General features: G+C 39.2%; 1 protein-coding gene across 1 annotated transcript in view; it reads right to left on the reverse strand.

Moving 5' to 3' along the window:
* kntc1 (kinetochore associated 1) overlaps positions 1 to 23359 on the reverse strand; it is a 120292-nt gene that overhangs the window by 53372 nt on the left and 43561 nt on the right. The window contains exons 27-38 of the mRNA XM_055655690.1: positions 21674 to 21772; positions 20643 to 20746; positions 18046 to 18148; positions 17575 to 17709; positions 15975 to 16091; positions 15221 to 15293; positions 15066 to 15133; positions 13583 to 13869; positions 11435 to 11607; positions 10139 to 10236; positions 5589 to 5733; positions 2468 to 2524 (exon numbers count right to left, since the gene is read on the reverse strand). Coding sequence (XP_055511665.1) covers positions 2468 to 2524; positions 5589 to 5733; positions 10139 to 10236; positions 11435 to 11607; positions 13583 to 13869; positions 15066 to 15133; positions 15221 to 15293; positions 15975 to 16091; positions 17575 to 17709; positions 18046 to 18148; positions 20643 to 20746; positions 21674 to 21772 — 1459 coding nt within the window. The remainder of the gene's footprint in view (positions 1 to 2467; positions 2525 to 5588; positions 5734 to 10138; positions 10237 to 11434; positions 11608 to 13582; positions 13870 to 15065; positions 15134 to 15220; positions 15294 to 15974; positions 16092 to 17574; positions 17710 to 18045; positions 18149 to 20642; positions 20747 to 21673; positions 21773 to 23359) is intronic.

The raw sequence follows: 23359 nt of genomic DNA on the forward strand, positions 1-23359 counted from the left end.
ATATTCCAGGAACCCAGGAATAGATAAATGATCACAGAATCATGTTTAGACCAAGCTATCAGGCCGTAATTGAAGATAGACACATAAACTAGAGTAACTCAGTTTCTTAAGACGGGTCTTGACCCTGAAAAGTCACCCATTCCTTCTCTCCAGAGATGCTGCCTGACCCGCTGAGTTACTCCAGCTTGTATCAATCTTCGGTTTAAACCAGCATCTGCAATTCCTTCCTACACAGTCCACAATTTTTAGCCTGCTACACAAAAGGAAGATTCCATCTATGATAAATAAATGGGGCAGAGCCGTTTCACCCTGGGAAGTCTTCGGGAAGTTATCACCAAGGTACTGCTTTACATCTTGACTGTCCCAGATGTTAAAAACTGCTCTGAATCATGGTGTGGATTCTGCCCATCTGAAAAGGCACAGTAGACATGTTCTTCCCCAGTGAGCGTGTGAAGCCGCAGCAACCAACCCCCCCCCCCCCCCCCCCCCCCCCCCCCCCCCCCCATTGGGGGAACAAGCATTGTACATGACCTTGATAAATCTCACAAAACCTCAACTCCTTAAATAGAGAGGGGCAGTCGAAAATTCTCATTTATTCAGTTGCCCACAGAAATTTAGCTGCATCTTATACTTGTTTCACGACAGCATGCAAACCATGATTCTAACCAATGGGTCCATAACAGAGATCATCGCAATGAAGTCTGGTGTTAAACAACCTTGCATCATTACTCTGACACATTCTTGAATTTTTCTCACCACTATACTGCACCGTACCTCCGACAAACTTCTCAAGGGAATTTGAAAAAGGGTCTCAACCCAAAAGGTCGCTATCCATTCCCTCCACAGATGGCGCCTGACCTGCTCAGATTTTCTAATACTTTGTGTTTTACTCAAGATTTCAGAACCTGCCGTTTCTTGTCTCAAGGGAGTGGACTCCAGAACTAATGGAACACAGTTCAACCTACAGTGACTACATGCCAGAAACAACACTAACCAAACATCAGTCGTCAAGCTGTAGTAGGCAGGCGATGCTTGCACTTGCAGTTTAAATCAGACCTCTTCAATATCAATGCATTCAATGAGGCATTTTGAGGAGGGGACCTTACAGCCATTACTTGTAAGACAGAGGGCCCTGATTATACCAACACCCTGGCCCAAAAATACTGTTGTTCAATATAGTTCATAAGTTAAAGGAACAGAATTAGCCCATTTGGCCCATCAAGTCTATGTTGCCGCTCAATCATGGCAGATCTACCTACCCCCTATACCATGTACTACATCCACTGGCTCTCTCTTGTTGGTGATGGGGAAGATGCTGGAGTCGATTATGAAAAATGTAATAGCGGCACATTTTGGATAGCAGTAACAGGGTCGGTCCACGTCAACATGGATTTAAGAAGGGGAAATCATGTTTGACTAATCTTCTGGAGTTTTTTGAGGATGTAACAAGTAAAATGGACAAGGGAGAGCCAGTGGATGTAATGTACCTGGACTTTCAGAAAGCCTTTGATAAGGTCCCACACAGGAGATTAATGGGCAATATTAGAGCACATGGTATTGGGGGTAGGGTATTGACATGGATAGAAAATTGGTTGGCAGACAGGAAACAAAGAGTACGGATAAACAGGTCCCTTTCAGAAAGGCAGGCAGTGACTAGTGGGGTGGCGCAAGGCTCGGTGCTGGGACCACAGCTATTTACAATATACATTAATGATTTAGATGGAGGAATTAAAAGTAACAGTAGCAAATTTGCAGATGACACAAAGCTGAGTGGCAGTGTGAAATGTGAAGAGGATGCTAGGAGGATGCAGGGTGTCTTGGACAGGTTGGGTGAGTGGGCAGATGCAGTATAATGTGGATAAATGTGAGGTTATCCACTTTGGTGGCAAGAACAAGAAGGTAGATTATTATCTGAATGGTTAAGAAGGAACTGTAGATGCTGGAAAATCGAAGGTAGAAACTCAGCGGGTGCAGCAGCATCTATGGAGCGAAGGAAATAGGCAATGTTTCGGGCCGAAACCCTCCTTCAGACTTCCAGGCTTCCAGGTCCCACATTGGGGACTGGTTGAAACAAAGGTCTAATAAGCTGCATGAAGACCCACTGACCCATTTAGTGTCTGTTTGAACCTGATGGATAGTAATTTGGGTAAAATATCAACAGGAGACAAGCTCTCATGGAACACGACTTTAAAAGTACAACAGAGGAAAGAATAATAAATTTTAAACTCCCTTAGAAGAATGAGATTTATTTATTTTGTAAAGTATTCTTGCATGGCAAAATAATACCAATGATCAGATAAGGTTATCATAATCATTTTTTTGTCAAGAGGGGAAATTTCACCTCAACAATCTGCATTGGATCGGAACTCATGCCAAAACCACCCACACTGTCCCTTTGGTTGCATTTTGCGCAATTAACGATTTTGAACATTTGATAAGCGACCATAAATGTTATCTCAGCAAATACCTTCTATATCCGGGCTCATCGGCAAGCACAAGCAATCCAATGGATGCAGCTTTACATCTAGATAAAACAAAAGTGTTTTTACAAATTGTGTCAAACAAATTAACTGTAAATTATATTTCCTTCAATTCATTTTCTTAACTGCTAAAGAATAGGTAAAGTACAGGTCTGAAGAAGGGTCTCGACCCAAAACATCACCTATTCCTTTTCTTCAAGGATGGTGAGGTTCTCCAGCTTTGTGTTTAAACAGGTAATCAATCATTTATTGTTCCATTTTCACTGAATAAAACCTAATGAGAGAGTTGCTAGGCACCAAATGTTGCAAATTAGCGTGACATACGGTGCATAACAGTACATCATTCTTCTTGCCAATGTATTTAATTTATGCCCAATAGCAATCTAGATGTTGTTGCCAGCAGCATTCATCTATAAATACATATAAAGATAGGGAGGATTTAAATGAGTAAGATCTAAACCCACGCAGCAGTAACTCCAGGTCCAAATAAAGCTTATGTTTGCAGAATGTTTAATGCAGATAAGATATCATTTGTTGGTTTAATTTTAATTGAATATTAATAGTAGTTTGCATATATTTGGATTACTGCAGAAATGATCAATGAGTAGATTCTCAGGCCTAAAGCGGTTAATAATTGAATTTCATCGACGAGCACGTTTGATCATGAAAATAGAAAACATGAAACAAAATATCAGTTTTTGTTAGCAATCAGTATATAGGAAAGGTTCTGCATGTATTGTAATGGAACTGTTTATAAATCTTCATAATATTTCAAACAATTTGCCTCAAATCCAAGGGGAAATTTGCAAACCACATTCAATGCCCTCCATAATGTTTGGGACAAAGACCCATCATTTATTTATTTGCCTCTGTACTCCATAATTTGAGATTTGTAATAGAAAAAAATCACATGTGGTTAAAGTGCACATTGTCAGATTTTATTCAAGGCCATTTTTATAAATTTTGGAACCTAGACTTTCCTCCAGTCTTTCCATCATCTTTGGAAACTTCTATTGCTGTATTCTATCAACATGAGGACCAAAGTGGTGCCAATGAAAGTCAAATAAGTCATTATGAGATTGAGAAACAAGAATAAAACTGTGAGAGACATCAGCCAAACGTTAGGCTTACCAAAATCAGCTGTTTGGAACATCACCATTAAGAAAGATAGCACTGGTGAGCTTACTAATCGCAAAGGGAATGGCAGGCCAAAGAAGACCTCCACAGCTGATGGCCGAAGAATTCTCTCTATAATAAAGAAAAATCCCTAAACACCTGTCCGACAGATCAGAAACACTCTTCAGGTCAAGTGTAGATTTGTCAATGACTACTGTCCGCAGAAGACTTCATGAACAGAAATACAGAGGCTACACTGCGAGATGCAAACCACCAGTTAGCCACAAAAATAGGATGGCCAGGTTACAATTTGCAAAAGAGTCTTAAAATAGCAACCACAGTTCTATAAAAATGTGTTGTGGACAGATGAGATGAAGATTAACTTATATCAGAGTGACGGCAAGGGCAAAGTATGGAGGAGAGAAGGAATTGTCCAAGATCCAAAGCATACCACCTCGTTTGTGAAACACAGTAGTGGGGTCTTATGGCCTGGTCATGTCTGGCTACTGAAGGAACTGGCTCACTTATCTTCATTGATGATACAACTGCTGATGGTAGGAGCATAATGAACTCTGAAGTGTATAGACACATCCTATCAGCTCAAGTTCAAACAAATGCCTCAAAAGTCTTTGGCCCGCGGTTCATTCTACAGCAAGACAATTATCCCAAACATACTACTAAAGCAACAAAAGAGTTTTTCAAAGCTAAAAAATTGTCATTTTTTTAAGTGGCCAAATCAATCACCTGATCTGAACCCAATTGAGCATACCGTTTATTTGCTGAAGAGAAAACTGAAGGGGACTAGCCCCCAAAACAAGCATAAGCTAAAGATGGCTGCAATATAGGCCAGGCAGAGCATCACCAGGGAAGACACCCAGCAACTAGTGATGTTCATGAATCACAGATTTCAAGCAGTCATTGCATGCAAAGGATCTGCAACAAAATACTAGACATGACCCAAACATTATGGTGCCCTGAAATGGGGGTACTATATATATATCTAAACACTGCTATAATTTCTACATAGTGAAACTAACATGTATGAAATAGGCCTTTCTTAAAATCTGACAATGTGCACTTTAACCACATGTGACAAATGTATTCCTCATCTACCATACCACGTGGTATTTAATGTCGAAGACAGACACAAAATGCTAGAGTAATTCAGCAGGGCAGGCAGAATCTCTGGAGAGGAATGGGTGATGTTTTGGGTCAAGACCCTTCTTCAGATTTAATGTCTCTCACTTACAAGGCAGAATGTGAAAGACTGTATTCGTGCGACAGCAGAATGGTACAACTGGACACTTTTTTTGGATAACGGAATATATCCATAATCTGTTTGGTTTTGACAAGGGTATTGATGTCCCCGCTAATGATTGTGCTGAGAACCAGCGAATCACAGTCTCAAAATTAGGAGTTGGCAGTCAAAGACTGAGAAAATACATTTCTTCACTGAGAGAGTGGTGAAAACCAGGAATTCTTCACACAAGAGGGCTGTTGATACATTGTGGCATTGTTAGTGGTAATGGTTTATTATTATCACGTGTGCTGAGATACAGTGAAAAAAATGTTATGTGTGCATTCCTGGTAAATCATCCATACATGAATACAATTAAACCATGCAGAATACAGTGTCATAGCCAGAGAAACCATGCAGATAAATTAAAAAAAATGCAAGTGCAGCAGGGTAGATTGGGGGAAATTAGGAATTTCTAAGAGATCAAGAACCAAAATTAATATAGTTTTAGGTATTGAAAGAATAAAGGAACATGGGAAAGTGGTGCCGTGACAAAAGACAAGAAAAGTGGAGTAGTCACAAGGATCCCTATGGTCTACACATGCTTGTATTACTTAAGTCCTTATGCTTCTCACAGGAAGTTGCTATCATATTTGAAATGAAGTAATGGCCCAACAAATATTTTCAGTAAAAACAAATTTGATAAATAAAAGTACCAATCAGGCATAAATTGTAACCTGCGACAACTGATATACCTGAAGAAAATGGCACAAAGGCATTTGTGATTTCATACATTACAGGCATTACTGATACGTGATCAAGCACAATGCCGTCCTCTGTGAAGAAATCTCCAAAGGTCCATGTATCGTACGGATCTTTGTCAGTTTCCAAAGATGACACCTTGAAAATTAGAAATATCCTGGTTATTATCTTAACAAATTGAATCAAATTTAAAAAGATACCCAATTATTCAGCAATATCTCTGAAAAATCTTCAGAATATATTGATACAATTTATGATTCCAACCATATCCCCAAAAAGCATGTTTGACATTTGTAGTAATTTATAGAGAAAAGTGTATGATCAGTGGCTTAAATTTCAAATTAACAGACCAGAACATAAGAGGGCTCATTAATTACAACAACATTAATAAAATAGAGGGTATATTCTTGAAACTTAAAATAAAATAAAATAATTATTGGAAGAATTCAGCAGATTTGGTTGCAACTGTGTAGTGAGTCGATGAAACTTTGTCAGAACTAATGAACTCTCCTTTTAAGTCATGAGCAATGTGAAGTTTCCAATGATTTTCAAATATTGTACCATTTTCTTTTTCAGGATAAGGAATAATCTATTGGAAGATCCTTAACGGGTAATATGAAAATAAATAGTCTCTAAAACTTTAATAGGAAAGGTGCCACAGTTCCAAGAGGCCTACCCGTGTTCCAAAACAAAACAGTGTAAGGGCCACTTTTCAACATAATTGTGTAAGGGGTAAGAGTGTTGTAAAAGCAAGCCTGAAGGCTTTGTGTCTCAATGCAAGGAGCATTCGTAATAAGGTGGATGAGTTGAATGTGCAGATAGCTATTAATGACTATGATATAGTTGGGATCACGGACACATGGCTCCAGGGTGACCAAGGCTGGGAGCTGAACATCCAGGGATATTCAATATTCAGGAGGGATAGACAGAAAGGAAAAGGAGGTGGGGTAGCGTTACTGATTAGAGAGGGGATTAATGCAATGGAAAGGAAGGACATTAGTTTGGAGGATGTGGAATCGGTATGGGTAGAGCTGCACAACACTAAGGGGCAGAAAACGCTGGTGGGTGTTGTGTACAGGCCACCTAACAGTAGTAGTGAAGTTGGAGATGGTATCAAACAGGAAATTAGAAATGCGTGCGACAAAGGCAAAACAGTTATAATGGGTGACTTCAATCTACATATAGATTGGGTGAATCAAATTGGCAGGGGTGCTGAGGAAGAGGATTTCTTGGAATGTATGCGGGATAGTTATCTAAATCAACATGTAGAGGAACCAACGAGAGAGCAGGCTATTTTAGACTGGGTATTGAGTAATGAGGAAGGGTTAGTTAGCAGTCTTGTTGTACGTGCCCCCTTGGGCAAGAGTGACCATAATATGGTTGAGTTCTTCATTAGGATGGAGAGTGACATTGTTAATTCAGAAACAATGGTTCTGAACTTAAAGAAAGGTAACTTTGAGGGTATGAGACGTGAATTGGCCAAGATTGACTGGCAATTAATTCTAAAAGGGTTGACGGTGGATATGCAATGGAAGACATTTAAAGACTGCATGGATGAACTACAAAAATTGTTCATCCCAGTTTGGCAAAAGAATAAATCAGGGAAGGTAGTACATCCATGGATAACAAGGGAAATCAGGGATAGTATCAAAGCTAAGGATGATGCGTACAAATTAGCCAGAAAAAGCAGCATACCGGAGGACTGGGAGAAATTCAAAGACCAGCAGAGGAGGACAAAGGGCTTAATTAGGAAAGGAAAAATAGATTATGAAAGAAAACTGGCAGGGAACATAAAAACTGACTGCAAAAGTTTTTATAGATATGTGAAAAGAAAGAGATTAGTTAAAACAAATGTAGGTCCCTTGCAGTCAGAAACAGGGGAGTTGATCATGGGGAACAAGGATATGGCGGACCAATTGAATAACTACTTTGGTTCCGTCTTCACTAAGGAAGACATACATAATTTGCCGGAAATAGCAGGGGACCGCGGGTCAAAGGAGTTGGAGGAATTGAGTGAAATCCAGGTTAGCCGGGAAGTGGTGTTGGGTAAATTGAATGGATTAAAGGCCGATAAATCCCCAGGGCCAGATAGGCTGCATCCCAGAGTACTTATGGAAGTAGCTCCAGAAATAGTGGATGCATTAGTAATAATCTTTCAAAACTCTTTAGATTCTGGAGTAGTTCCTGAAGATTGACGGGTAGCAAACGTAACCCCACTTTTTAAGAAGGGAGGGAGAGAGAAAATGGGGAATTACAGACCAGTTAGTCTAACATCGGTAGTGGGGAAACTGCTAGAGTCAGTTATTAAAGATGGGATAGCAGCACATTTGGAAAGTGGTGAAATCATTGGACAAAGTCAGCATGGATTTACGAAAGGTAAATCATGTCTGACGAATCTTATAGAATCTTTCGAGGATGTAACTAGTAGCGTGGATTGGGGAGAACCAGTGGATGTGGTGTATCTGGACTTCCAGAAGGCTTTCGACAAGGTCCCACATAAGAAATTAGTATACAAACTTAAAGCACAAGGCATTGGGGGTTCAGTATTGATGTGGATAGAGAACTGGCTGGCAAACAGGAAGCAAAGAGTAGGAGTAAACGGGTCCTTTTCACAATGGCAGGCAGTGACTAGTGGGGTACCCCAAGGCTCAGTGCTGGGACCCCAGCTATTTACAATATATATTAATGATCTGGATGAGGGAATTGAAGGCAATATCTCCAAGTTTGCGGATGACACTAAGCTGGGGGGCAGTGTTAGCTGTGAGGAGGATGCTAGTGGACTGCAGGGTGACTTAGATAGGCTGGGTGAGTGGGCAAATGTTTGGCAGATGCAGTATAATGTGGATAAATGTGAGGTTATCCATTTTGGTGGCAAAAACAGGAAAGCAGACTATTATCTAAATGGTGGCCGATTGGGAAAGGGGGAGATGCAGCGAGACCTGGGTGTCATGGTACACCAGTCATTGAAGGTAGGCATGTAGGTGCAGCAGGCAGTAAAGAAAGCGAATGGTATGTTAGCTTTCATTGCAAAAGGATTTGAGAATAGGAGCAGAGAGGTTCTACTGCAGTTGTACAGGGTCTTGGTGAGACCACACCTGGAGTATTGCGTACAGTTTTGGTCTTCAAATCTGAGGAAGGACATTATTGCCATAGAGGGAGTGCAGAGACGGTTCACCAGACTGATTCCTGGGATGTCAGGACTGTCTTATGAAGAAAGACTGGATAGACTTGGCTTATACTCTCTAGAATTTAGAAGATTGAGAGGGGATCTTATAGAAACTTACAAAATTCTTAAGGGGTTGGACAGGCTAGATGCAGGAAGTCCAGGACAAGGGGGTCACAGCTTAAGGATAAAGGGGAAATCCTTTAAAACCGAGATGAGAAGAACTTTTTTCACGCAGAGAGTGGTGAATCTCTGGAACTCTCTGCCACAGAGGGTAGTTGAGGCCAGTTCATTGGCTACATTTAAGAGGGAGTTAGATGTGGCCCTTGTGGCTAAGGGGATCAGGGGGTATGGAGAGAAGGCAGGTACGGGATACTGAGTTGGATGATCAGCCATGATCATATTGAATGGCGGTGCAGGCTCGAAGGGCCGAATGGCCTACTCCTGCACCTAATTTCTATGTTTCTAAATCCAATACTTAGGCCCAACTGTAGCAATTTGACATGCAAATAAGAAGATATTTACAAGAATTAACAGTATGTGGTAATGGAACATGCTCATGATACTTAGCAATTATTTAGGAAATGTCTAACAGATCCTCAACATAATTAGGTACAGGAAATATCTTTTAGAATTGTGTAGTGCATAAATTTGTCTTCATGTTTACGCAATAATTCTGTTTCCAGCTTATATTTATATTAGATTATACATCACGTTGGCCATCTGTATCAATTACAGGAATTTTAAATTAATGGTTAGTCATTATTCATCTTTATGGTATGATGCTCCTAAAGCACTTCATTTGGACAAGTGTATTATGGCATGAAACATGAAAGATTTTTTGTCTGACAAGGTGAAGCTATGTCATGTCAGGGAACAATATGCTGCATGTGAGCAACGATTGATATCATGGAACAAAAAACAGCACAGCAAAAGGCCCTTCGGCCCACAGAGTATGCCTGTGCAAACATGATGCCAAGATGAACTAATCTCATCTGCCTGCACAAGATCCAAATCCCTCAATTTTCTGCATCTCCATGTGCCTATCGGATCTGCTTCCACCACCACCACCACTGGCCACACGCTCCAGGTGTGTTAATTGTTGTCAATTCTACAGATTAGAACCCTTTACATTTCATAAAATGTATGTATGTTAGTTTTTGTTACTGATATTATAGCTTGTATCTTAACTAAGCTCTTCAACAAGAAAAGCTGAGAAACTTTATGCCTTTGGTGTTGCCATTTAATTTTCATTGAGGAGAAGAGCATGGACATTTTAATAACATTGAAAATATGCAATAGGTACAATATTGTTATTGCAAATAAACCCTGGGAAATTGATTAAAAATTATTATTTAAGCAGCAGTGGTAAAACCTTACCTTAGTTTTAAATCCATAATCATCAACTAGGCATTGTCTGTACACATCCAGCGCAGCACAAGTGCTTTTACACAATTCTTCACAGTCAAGTACAAGGTCTGTCAAACCAAATGATAAAATTTTAATTACAGTGCTTCTAGAACAGTTAAGTACAGAAAAGTAAATAGAAGTTGAGGTTTTTGTTATGGTGCAACTTTTTAAATCGACGATTGATCAATTTTCATGAATATTATGTCTTCAGGAGTGATTGGAATCAGACAAGCTGGTGCATCACATGGAGAAAAGGAAAATCAAGCCTCGGAAGCCCACGTATAAATTCGTCTAGGATCATAGAATGGTTACAAAACAGGAGGCAGTCATTTAGCCCATTAATTTAAACCAACATCAAGTCCGACCTCACCAATATCTTGTGCGAAAGTTAAAGGCAAACCTCTCCCACATCTTTGAAATTAATTTCTGTCAATGTTCATTTTGTTTTAAAAAACTGCAATATGGAACAATTCATTGCTTCCCAACCTTTAGTTCAGCTGTAGTAAATTTATTTCTATTCATTCCTCTGAAATAATCTCTGTAAATTATACCAGAGTGACACTAATCCTACATCAGTGTATATTTGAGCCAAATGATGACTGCATTTGACTTTTCCGTGCAATGTTTACAACTTCAGAATAAAATAAGATTTTGTTTCTTCTCTGGGTGAGATTTCCCAAATTTCTTAACGTATTTGCATGTACGAATTATGAAAATATTTTGCTGAATCCCAAGAATTTATATTAAGATGTGGTGGAGGTTTCTTGGAAAATGTCCTCTATAAGATCAACATGTTTTTTAAATATAAAAAAACCTTGAAATAAGGAATTGTTAGTATTAAATGGTAAATATATATTCACTACCACCACAAATGGTAAGAAATGTTACTACAAATGTAGTTGCATCTATGTCATCAAACTGTTTTTCACTCTAGTCTTAAAATATAGGGACGGTGACCTTACACATTCCAAAAATGAAATAAACTAGCTTTTCAATCCAGAATATCTATTATTATTTGCCCAGTTAGAGTAACAATGCAATAAGTTTCCACTCCTGAAATAATTTTAAACAAGCACTAAAAAGATCCATAAATTGGGCAGAATCAAGTTTACTCTAAATTCAAAAGGAAAACAATATCTTTTTATCCCCCACACATAAGTGCGAGTTTACATCCAGAAAATCAAGCTAAGGAAACACAATTACAGTTTAAACATGAAAAATTAGATTACGGTTCGGGTCAAATTCATCTTGTTGGTAAGAAATTACCTGTGCTGCAGATGGTGACAGCTTGGCAGGCCAATTCATAAATTACAGCAGGCATGTTCATTCCAGTTGGAATTATCATAGGAACATTAGCTTCCAACATCTGACACATTTTCTGTGCCACACGAAACAAGACTTGGCCAGTCTGATTATTTTTGTGATCTTCGTAAAGCTCACTAAAATAGAAAGGAAATAGTGATAAAATGGAAATATTTGTACACTTAGTTAGTTCACACTTGTCCAACAAAATCTAACTTTTTAACCAATTCATCATGTAACTAAACCTGACTAAAAAGGTTGTAAATAATATTTTCAGAAATAGTCAACAGATTGTGCAAGACATTTTGAAGGACTGAGAAGCATTCTTGCGTACAGCGTGCACAGCCTAAAGTTGTAGGATAACTTCTTCTATTTGATCTTATTTGATTGTGCACGCCAGGTTGATTGCATTCATTGAAACAGGGCGGACCACGTGAAGGTTGCAATCTCCCACCCCTGAGAAGCATTGATAGTGAAAGGGATTTGCACACCCTTGCACATGAATCACAAAGTTAAATGTGAACAGAGCCTTAAGGGCACACAGCGGCACAGTTGCTGCCTGAGTGCCGGAGATCCAAGTTCAATCCCGACTATGGTTGCTGCCTGTACCGAGTTTGCAAGTTCTCCCTGTGACCACGTGGATTTTCTCCGGGTGTTCCGGTTCCCCCCTACATTGCAAAGACGCGCAGGTTTATAGGTTAATTGGTTTGTGTAAATTGTCCCTACGGTGTGGGATAGAACTATTGTACACTTGCTGGTCGGTGCTAACTTGGGGAGGGGAACCTGATTCCACACTGCCTCGAAACTAAACAAAAAGAATTCTAAAACAGCAGAAAAATTGTTTCACTTCCATTAAAGAGGGTAAAGAGGCCTATTTCCATGCAGTATCTCTACACTAAACACTGGCTGGAAGGTTTAAAATTAGACGGTGGGCGACAAGGATTTCAATAAGGCTTTGACATGGTCCCGCATGATAGTCTGGCTCAGAAAGTTAAGGCAGAAGAGATCAGAGGCATGCTGGCCAACTGATCCAAAATTGGCATGATGATACATGGGAGAGGGTCCTAGTGGATGAGTGGGTGTCGTGTCGGTAACAAGTGCACCGCAGGGATTGGACCGTTGTTATTTCTAACATTTTCTAAATACATAAGTACGACTCGAATGAGAATGTATTCTGATGGGTCAACCTGTAGATAACACGCAAATTGGAAGAGAGTGGTTGTCCAAGAATATATATCAACAGAAAAGTTGGCCACAGCGGTGGCATTTCAGTACGGGGTAATGCACTTTGAGAAGTCAAATTCTGGTGAGACGTGCGAGGAGTATTGCATACAACGAGATTGTGAGGTGCAAAGCCTTAACTTGCCGAAGGTGGCGACATAGGTGGGAATGTTGTGAAGGCAGCATTTAGCATGCTTGCCTTCATAGGCCAAGGCATTCAGTACAAGAATTGTGTTGTTACGTTGCAGTTATGTAAAGCATTGGTTAGACTGCACTTGGAGTATCATGTACAGAAGTTCATTGGGATAATACCTGGAATGGAGGGCTGTGGTTAAAGAGGATATTGGATAAGTTGGGGGGGGGGTTCTGGAATATAGGAGACTTTATTGTGGTAGATAACATTATGAGGGCACAGATACAATAAAAAGTCAGTCTTTTCCCATCGCAGGGGAGTCTACAGCTAGCGGGCACTGGTTTAAGCTGAAAGGAGAGAAATGGAATGGGAGATTGGAGTGGCACTTATCTGAACAAATTGCTAGAAGTGGTCGGACTATAGCCCAATACAATTACAATGTTTTAAAGGGATTTTGACTGGTACTTAGATGGGAAAAGCACAGGGGGATATGTGCCTACTGCAGTAATTGGGGTTAATATTACTAGGCACATGTTCAGCATGGCTGAGGTGAGCCAAAAGGGTCAATTTCTCTGCTATACATTTCAATGAAGCTACAGCTGGTGTTTTGTTTCTATATCCAAGCGAGTGAATGCATCTAAAACTCCAACTTATGGATACATTGAACTGAATGTCCCATGCCTGCTACTATTTCCTATGTCCTTCAAGAATTCAACAGAGACCAAGCAATAAATATGGTAACGTTTTCACATTCCTACCTGCAAATCATTAGAGTCTTTTCTACACTTCCATCATCAAGTGTCCTCAGTGCCAATTCAGATACCACATCTTGTTCTGAATTTTGAAACAGGAGGGACAGTTTATAAAGCTTCATTTCTCCAGAAATCCACACTTTGGTGGATGAACCACCATTATGACCCCCATCTTTCTTCGAATTTGAATTAGTCCAAGTACGTGCATAAACTTGAACTTGTTCATCATACAATTGTAAAAGCATCTTAGGATTCTCGCAATCCTTCAGTGAAATGAATCTCTCAAAATACTCCTGCAAGACACCAATAATATTTTATTTGTTATATAATAAAATCCATAAATTATACTTTCAAGTGTGCATTTGTATAGTGGGTTACAACCCATGATATCCTGTTTCAAATACTTTATCAGATTTTTTCCTCAGGGAAGAGGATTCTAAAACAGGAGGGCATAGGCTTGTGGCGAGACAGGAGATCCAAGAGTGTTCCTGAGCAACATTTTCACTCAGAGGGCAGTCCCTTTCTGTAATGAGCTGCCAGAAGGCACTACAGGAGTGGATACATTTATGACTTGTAAAATACATTTGGATAGATATTTGGATAGGAAGGGTTTAAGGGTATGGCCAAAGGGTCTGTTTCTGTGCTATACAACTCTATGACTCTATACAATTTGAAATCCAATGCAGTACTAAGGGAATACTGCATTGTCAAAGCTGCAGTGATTCCAATAAAACACAAAGCCAAAGGTACAGACCCATTTGTTTGAGTGGATATAAAAGTGCCTATCACACTCTGTAGAGATTTCCCATCCATCAACCAACAGACTATCCACCCTGTTTATGGAACGTGCACAAACCCCTTTCTCTATTCCCTAAATTACAATTACCCTCCCAAAATGTCTTGAATCTGATGCACTTCAGAATATCCTGTAGATGTCAAAAATCTACCCGAGAACTGCATCTTCCATCTTCTTTGTTTACACACAGTGATTTAATGAACTGCAAGAAAGACAAGGAAAATTGTGCAAAATATAGGTCTCTGATTTTGTAAAACAGAGAACTAAAGGAGGATATGGTAACGTATGCACCCGTGTTTTAGGTGTGCTGATCCAGCATTACTGTGTTACAAAACATTCACTTTGAGAACCCAACCATAAGACTCTGCACGATAGTTATACACAGTAAAAAGATTTTTTTTTCCATTTGGCCCATATTACAGTTCATTTCAATTTTGGATTAATCTCAATCTCACTCAAAGCAGATCAATATTCAGTGGTATTTTTTAATTTCTTCCTGTGGAGTTAACTTGTGTTTGCTAAGTAAGATTTGCTTAATTCTAGTCATTGAGCAAAACAGCACAGAAACCAAACCTTCTGAGCAGTTTTGTTTGAAAAGCCCATTTGGAATTTGGTAAGTATGCTATTATTTCTTCAATATTTGAAGTGATAAAAATATGAAGTCTGTATTCAATGGTTTCATTTAACAATTACCTGAAAATTTGCAATTGTTTCAAATTTCTTCAAAATACTTTCAATTTCTCCTCTTTGTAAAGTGTTGTCTGTCAAAACAAAAAGTGTTGCCATCATGTTAAATGCGAGCAAAAAACAAATTTTGGCACAACTGAGAAATAATTCAGAAAACCTACCCTTTTGATTCCTGTGTAAAGATTTAATAATCTCCAGCATTGTTTTTGCCACTGGCATCAAATGCTTTTGCCACTGAAATATAAATAACATGAAGCCAATCAACACAGTTCATGCAATTTTTTTTCCACAAATACATGCTTAGAGGAAAAAAAGTCAAATAGTTGCTTGCCTGCACTTAGTTAAAACGATATAACATTTCCTGCAATTAAATAAAAATCTGGTAGTTACCATGATAGCTCTCTCACCTTCAATTAAGACATTTTTATTCAGTGCTTAATTTGAGAAAAATTGTGCAAAGTGCATTGTCACAAGAATTATTATTTCTATTTTACAATTGTTTTGTAAGAACTAAAACTACGGCGAAGGGCCATCAAGGGGTCTACAATGAGTTTTGTAAATAACATAGATGTATGGGTAAGGGTGAGTCCGAATATCAGTTCCAAGCAAGCAATAGCAATCCTTTTGATATGTACATGAAAGTAACAACCATAAAGTTCAAATTTCAATCAGTTGCTTTAAGGCCAAAAGTCTTTCTAACTAAATATGGTTTCAGGTGACTGTTATTCTTGTAGAACCATATTCCTAAGAAGGGGGCAACATCCTGGGGAGGGAGGGAGTGAGATTGTGGGGGAAGAAAAAAGATGGCCACTTTGATTTGGAATTTCTTCAAACACTTTTATTGAGAATCAGAATATTAATTTTTTCAATTAGAAACAGAAGGTGATATTTCTGAAACAAATACATTCACGTTACCTCAGGATCATCAGGATGGTTTTCAATTGTCAACTGCGCCCAAGTGCACAAACGCATTACAGTGGTTTCTACTTCCTTCAATGGAACAGATTTCAGCAAAGAAAGGCATTCATCTGTCTAGATGGAAAAAAAAAAAAATGTTTTAATTAAGTGTATTCATTTTAAAATTGCAAAACTCAAAAGGCTAATCATGTAGACATAAGATTTTATCCTAAATATCAACAACATTTATTATACGAGTTTGAAGCATGTGTGGGGAAAAGGGTGAAATCTCAGATTAGTGGTGGTTTGCAACAGGCCGTGATAGACAAAACAGGAATGGAAACAGGAATTAATTAGGGCTAGATTTAAAATCTTGCTAATATTTGAAACTTTGAGTGTTAGCCAAGTGAGATAAAGAGAATTCCTCATTTAGAATGTGCAAAAATGCATTTGAAGATTTAATACTTTCTCAGAACATTTACAAAACATTAAAAAAATATATTTAATTTCAAGATCTTAATGTAAGCTAAAATAACCTACATAACTTTCAATGTAATGTTTACTACTGTTCCTGCCAACCAAAATTATTCCCTAACCACCTTTTCCAACATGCTTTCAAACTAATAATAAAAGTTGCATTTAGGTGGATTAAGGACAATAGTCAGTAGGTTCGAATCAGATTCACCGATCAAACACTCTGTCATTGAAATGCAACTGACCACAACGGTGATCTCCCAACGACTGACGGGCAGAGCCCAGAAACCGCGCGAAAACACGACCCGTCCCAGTCACGTGCGCGCGGCTTCCAACCGCAGGGTTCGATACTGACGAGCATCAGCAGGTGCTGCTACAGCATTAATGTTTAGGATAAGATCTTGTTTCCACATTACTGCTCAATTTGACACGGATAAGATAAATATTTCTGATTTCAAAATGAACTAAATTTCAATATCCGAGATATTTTCTCTTTTTCCATCTCAAAAATGAACAATGCAAATAAAGTCCATTAATACAACACACTTGGGACTTTAAAGAAAAAGCTGTTATTTCACGCGCTCGAATACTTATTTCTCATAAGAGTGTTACATAGTAGAATGGTATATTTCCAAGTGAGGCTTGTACATTTAAAGGGAGCATGGAAACCCAGGCCGTGTGGAGTGAAGAAGGATACCAATCATCACCTGGTGCGCCACATACTGAAGTATTGAGGTTCATGAAAAGTTGGACAGCAGGGTGTGGGAGTTTTATTGTACTGCCATTATCTGATGAGCCTCAACCAATCTGATGCGAATCAAAATGGATAGTATGGCAAATTCCTTGAGTTTTATGTTGTTTTCTCAGAGGGAATGACTGTGGCAAATCTTTACACACCGGATCCAAATCTTATGTAGCATTAGATTTCTGAGACAAGCTAATTTTCCATAAAATAAGTATGGCTCAAACATGACAAAAGGACATTTTGATAATAAAATGTTCCTCCATTGTGAGCTGCTTTTCTTTTGACTGCTGTTTTAATTAATCTTGTTAAGATTTAGGAAGACACGATCAATAGACATCCACAGAACACATTATTACCTCCTTCAACTTTCACTTCACACTGATGTTAAGTAGTGCCTACCTTGTTGTTACGAATCAGATGTGTTGTATGCCGAAAGTAAACTTCAACTGGCGTTAGCATGTATGCACGAACTACTTTCAAAGCATCATCCAATGAGGACGACAGGTCTTGCTTCAAGATGAACTTTAGCAAACACTGATCAGAAGAGAAAAGGACACAATAATGAATGAAAAATATATATTTGAGTTTATATTCCATTTAATTAAAAATAGATTCTGGGGATACATATGGTGTAGGTGTGATCTTGCAATTAATTGTTCCTTCAAGATCACAAAACTAGGACCTCAAAATAACAATGTCAAAAAGTTTATATATTCACAAAAATCATCCAGTAGTACAGAAAAAGCAGGCCATTGAATTAATGCCAAGCTTCAATTATTAACTTTACAAACACAATGCAACTTATTCAGTCTTACCCTGTGTGCTAGTAATGAATTATATGTGAATAATGTATTAAATGTATAATCCTACCATTATGTTGCGGTCATTGAACATGTCAAAGTTCCGTATTCCATATCCTCTTAATAATTTCTTCATCTCCATAAGCCTGTAGCTTTCCTGCAACAGCTTCACCCTAGTAACAGTATCATGGGCATTTATTAGATTTCAAATTTCTTGACTTGAATTGCAATTACCTATAATGAGGGTTTGAAATGCTGAAACTCAAAAACATTATGGGTTAAGTCTGAATGCATATAGGCTCTGATTGAATTAGATGCTTTGAGACATTTCAGAATTGTGCACATGATCCCACTGTTAAAATATGTTCAGATTGCTACAGGCTTATTTAATTTCTATAATCAGTTAGCCACAAATAATTATCTCCGGATTAGCAACATATCCTCATTAGTTCAGCTAATATTTCCTCAAACTAGCCAATTGTTTGGTCCCAAATGGAAGCAGCCGATTTCAACGAGGTGTGCACCGAGACACTTTAGATGCCTCAAGCTATTTAAGAGTAACTTATTTGTGATTCTTTAGATTTAAATTATTTACAAACTGGATATGAAGAAAGTTAGGTTTAACTAATGAACCTATCTGGAAAATCATATTCCTACTATCTCCTAGTCCAGCAACAAACCCAACAAATTACCAATGGCTGCCTCACCAACAGTCTGTCTGTCCCTTCCTTCTTTGTGATTTAATAGTATGTGTTAAATGTATGTTTTTAGTGTTTTTTAGCTTATTTCATGTGGAGGGGAATGGGGGGGGAAGGGAGGGGGAAATTTTTTTCTAATCTCTTACCTCGATGGAAATACAATTTTTTTTGTATCGTATCTGCATCCGCATTGCTGCCTAACATCAAGGAGTTGGCGGCCTTTGCTGGAGACTGACCTTTGAGAATTCCACTACGGGGAGCCTACGGGACTAACATCGCGGAGCCCGCGATCCCTTTGTCGGGGATCGACATCGGCGCTCCAACGTGGGTGCTTGTGGACTTAACATCATGGAACTCGCGGTCTTCGGAAACTTCAAGCCACAGGAGCTTCGACCGCCCCTACACGGGAGCTTCGACCGTCGGCTGCGGGAGCTTCGATCTCCCCGACGGATGGTTCGACTGCCCCGACCGCGGGAGAATAAAGAGGAAGAAAATTTGACTTTTTTGCCTTCCATCACAGTGAAGAATGTGGAGAATTTGCTGTGGTGGATATTTACGTTAACCTTATTGTAGTTTATGTGGTTGTGTGTCTTGTTGCTTTTTTTTCCGTATGGCTGTATGATAATTCGCATACCACTGTAGTTTAATTGGTAAATGTGACAATAAAAGACCTTTGAATACCATCGTATCATTGATACAAAACAGAAATAAAAACTAAAAAAACCACAGACACTCAGCAGGTAAGATATTCTGCAGAAAGAGAAACAGTTCATGTATGAGGACCTTGACCCCTTGTAAATACAGGGACAGAGAAAATAAGTTTGTTTTCAGTAGCAGAGATGGGAGGGGGTGGAAGAGGAGGGGGGGGGGGGGGGGGGGTGGTTGAGTTGTTAGAACAAAGGGAATATCTTTGATACGGTTTGACCAAATTACTGTGTGCCAGTTAGAAGTCCATTGCAGAAACAAAGAACTGCAGATGCTGGTTTATACCAAAGACAAAAGAAGTCTGTAGAAGGGTCCCGATCCATTATGTCACCCATCCTTTTTCTCCAGAGATGCTGTCTGACCCATTGAGTTATTCCAGTGCCTAGTGTCTATCTTTGGAAGTCCATTGTGCTTCTTTGTCAGTGCTATTGTTGTTAAAAAACAAGAATGTAGGGCTTTACCAGTGGACAAGCTTATACAAACAGAAAATCCAAGTCAAATTAGAGTCATAAAAGGTTGATTCTGCTCTGGACAGAAAAGTCACCTAAAAGTTGGAGATATTGACTCCAGAAGGCTGCAGTATGCACATATTGAAGAGGAAGTGTTATTCATTCAGTTTCCATCGGATCTGATTGTAACAGTGCAGGAGGCCACCGGCATTTAGTGGGAGGGGGGGATTAAAGTGCCAGGCAATTTAAGAATAAGGAGTAAGCCATTTAGAACAGAGGCGAGGAAACACTTTGTCGCACAGAGTGGTGAGTCTGTGGAATTCTCTGCCTCAGAGGACGGTGGAGGCAGGTTCTCTGGATGCTTTCAAGAGAGAGCTAGATAGGGCTCTTAAAAATAGCGGAGACAGGGGATATCGGGAGAAGGCAGGAACGGGGTACTGACTGGGGATGATCAGCCATGATCACATTGAATGGCGGTGCTGGCTCCAAGAGCTGAATGGCCTATTCCTGCACCTATTGTCTATTGTCTAATCACAAGCTCAGGCCCATGCTGCAAACTGAACCAAAGTACTTCACAAAGTTCCCAAATTTGGTCTCTCCAATCTAGAGACCACGTTGTGAACATCCGATACAATGCACTAGACGAGATTAGAACAAGCACAAGTGAATCGCTGCTTCACCTGGAAAGGCTACACCCCTAGATGGTGAGAAGGGAAGAGAAGAGGTGAAAGCACGTGTTCTGTCTCCAGTTACATGGGAATTTTACAAGTGATGAAATTACTTTATACATGTTGTATTATTAAAGGAGCACATACTTAGGGTGATTCTTTTCCAAATGCTGTCTAACAAGCTGTTCCACTGCATCACTCCAGGGCACAACAGCCCCATACATTATCTGCAGTACTGCATCAAAAATCATCTGTGAAGGAATATCACTGTTACCTTAAAGATTAACAAATGCGTTGTACATATTTTTTTAACAACTAAAACTCTCAAGTTTATCTAACTTGCATCTGCAGTTCCTTGTTATTACAGTAAGCTTTATAACAACATCAACCAACTCCAAAAATGTTTGCCCAGTCCCATAACATAAATGCCACTGAGAAGATAGAAGGGCAAATCATTCCCAAAGCATTTACTGACAGAATTCAAAGAAGCAGCAATGAAGAATCATCATCCGGAAATACATCTATTTTGATATCAATCTTTCTTATTGATCTAATACATTGTTTCAACACTTTGTTCATAAATTCATGTTCATAAGTCATAGGAGCAGAAGTAGGCCATTCGACCCATCGAGTCTACTCTGCCATTCAATCACGGCTGATCTATCTATCCCTCTTCTCCCCATCCTCCTACCTTCTCCCCATAACCCCCTTACTAATCAAGAATCTGTCAATTCTCCGTCTTAAAAATACCCAATGACCTGGCCTCCATGTCCACCTCCATCGTTGTGGAGAGCATCTGGCAAGGAACCCTTCGCAAGTCAGATTTCAGCACCTATGATCTGAATACAAGTGCACATCAAACGTAAATTGAAGGGTCTGATTCATTTCTTATAAAGTCCCACAGCTTTACTGCAGTTGTGGTGCAGCCCCATTCATATGAATGAACCACGGATCTGGATTGAAAGGTACAGTTTAGCAAATGGTGATATTTAATTTAATTGTAATACTAATTAAGTAAAAATCATTTATGTCTGTTTCTGTGCTTTTTTTCTTTGATCAAGCACCATCTTAACCCATTAACTTCTAATTTCTTTCTCTTCAATAGCTTGAAGATGGTCAATAAAGTTTCTCAATGAAAATAATTACTGGACCTACCATGTTGTGCATGTAATACTTACGTCAGTATCAGTCATGCATCCCAGCACAGCCATAGCCTTGGCCTCCCATGAAGTTTCAAACAGCGAGGCTGAACGCGAGCTACATTGTTCCAGTAAATCCTATTCAGAGCAAGAGAGTGAAACAATTATATGCATTTTGACAGTTAGCTAATTTTATTGACATGCTGAGACTGCAGGATGCTAGTTACAATTGAAAAAATAACCTATAAACATCCGAATATTTACCCCTTATGGGAATAGTGATTTTACAACTATGTGGTTGTCTCATCACTCCAATGATCTGGGCTTTATTCTGACTTGCAGTGCTATCTCTGTTAAGGCCCCATGGCCGTGCATGTTTGCATCGGTGCTTGTTTCCTCCAAAGTCCCACTTTGTGCCGCTGGTAGGTTAGCTGGCTACTTTTGGTACATGGCAGGAGAATCAAAAAGGTGTTAGTGGGCATTTGAGAGCAACAATGTTATGGAGAAACAAGTGCAAAATTAGATTGGTGTGACGGGTCCAAGAGGCAGCTTAGACATGGTTTTCAAGGGAAATTGGACACTTGGTTCGGAAAAAGAGAGAGATCTACAATAATTATAGGCAGCATGGAGTAAATGAGGTGCTTGAGGAGTATAAAGAATGTAAAAAGAATCTTAAGAAAGAAATTAGAAAAGCTAAAAGATATGAGGTTGCTTTGGCAAGTAGGGTGAAAGTAAATCCAAAGGGTTTCTACAGCTATATTAATAGCAAAAGGATAACGAGGGATAAAATTGGTCCATTAGAGAGTCAGAGTGGACAGCTACCTGCAGAGCCAAAAGAGATGGGGGAGATATTGAACAATTTATTTTCTTCGGTATTCACCAAGGAGAAGGATATCGAATTATGTGAGGTAAGGGAAACAAGTAGGGTAGCTATGGAAACTATGAGGATCAAAGAAGGGGGAAGTAATGACACTTTTGAAAAATATAAAAGTGGATAGGTCTCCAGGTCCTGACAGGATAATCCCTAGGACATTGAGGGAAGTTAGTGTAAAAATAGTAGAGGCTATGACAGAAATATTTCAAATGTCATTAGAAACGGGAATGGTGCCAGAGGATTGCCGTACTGCGCATGTTGTTCCATTGTTTAAAAAGGGTTCTAAGAGTAAACCTAGCAATTATAGACCTGTTAGTTTGACGTCAGTGGTGGGCAAATTAATGGAAAGAATACTTAGAGATAATATATATAATCATCTGGATAAACAGGGTCTGATTAGGAACAGTCAACATGGATTTGTTTGACTAATCGTCTTGAATTTTTTGAAGAGGTTACTAGGGAAATTGATTAGGGTAAAGCGGTGGATGTTGTCTATATGGACTTCAGTAAGGCCTTTGACAAGGTTCCATGTGGAAGGTTGGTTAAGAAGGTTCAATTGTTGGGTATTAATAGTGGAGTAGCAAGATGGATTCAACAGTGGCTGAATGGGAGATACCAGAGTAATGGTGGATAACTATTTGTCAGGTTGGAGGCCGGTGACTAGTGGGGTGCCTCAGGGATCTGTGTGGGGTCCACTGTTGTTTGTCATATAAATCAATGATCTGGATGATGGTGTGGTAAATTGGATTAGTAAGTATGTAGATTATACTAAGATTGGTGGTGTTGTGGATAATGAAGTAGATTTTCAAAGTCCACAGAGAGATTTAGGTCATTTGGAAGAGTGGGCTGAA

This window comes from Leucoraja erinacea, chromosome 25 (genome assembly GCF_028641065.1).
Source record: "Leucoraja erinacea ecotype New England chromosome 25, Leri_hhj_1, whole genome shotgun sequence".
In the NCBI taxonomy this organism is placed as follows: domain Eukaryota; kingdom Metazoa; phylum Chordata; class Chondrichthyes; order Rajiformes; family Rajidae; genus Leucoraja; species Leucoraja erinaceus.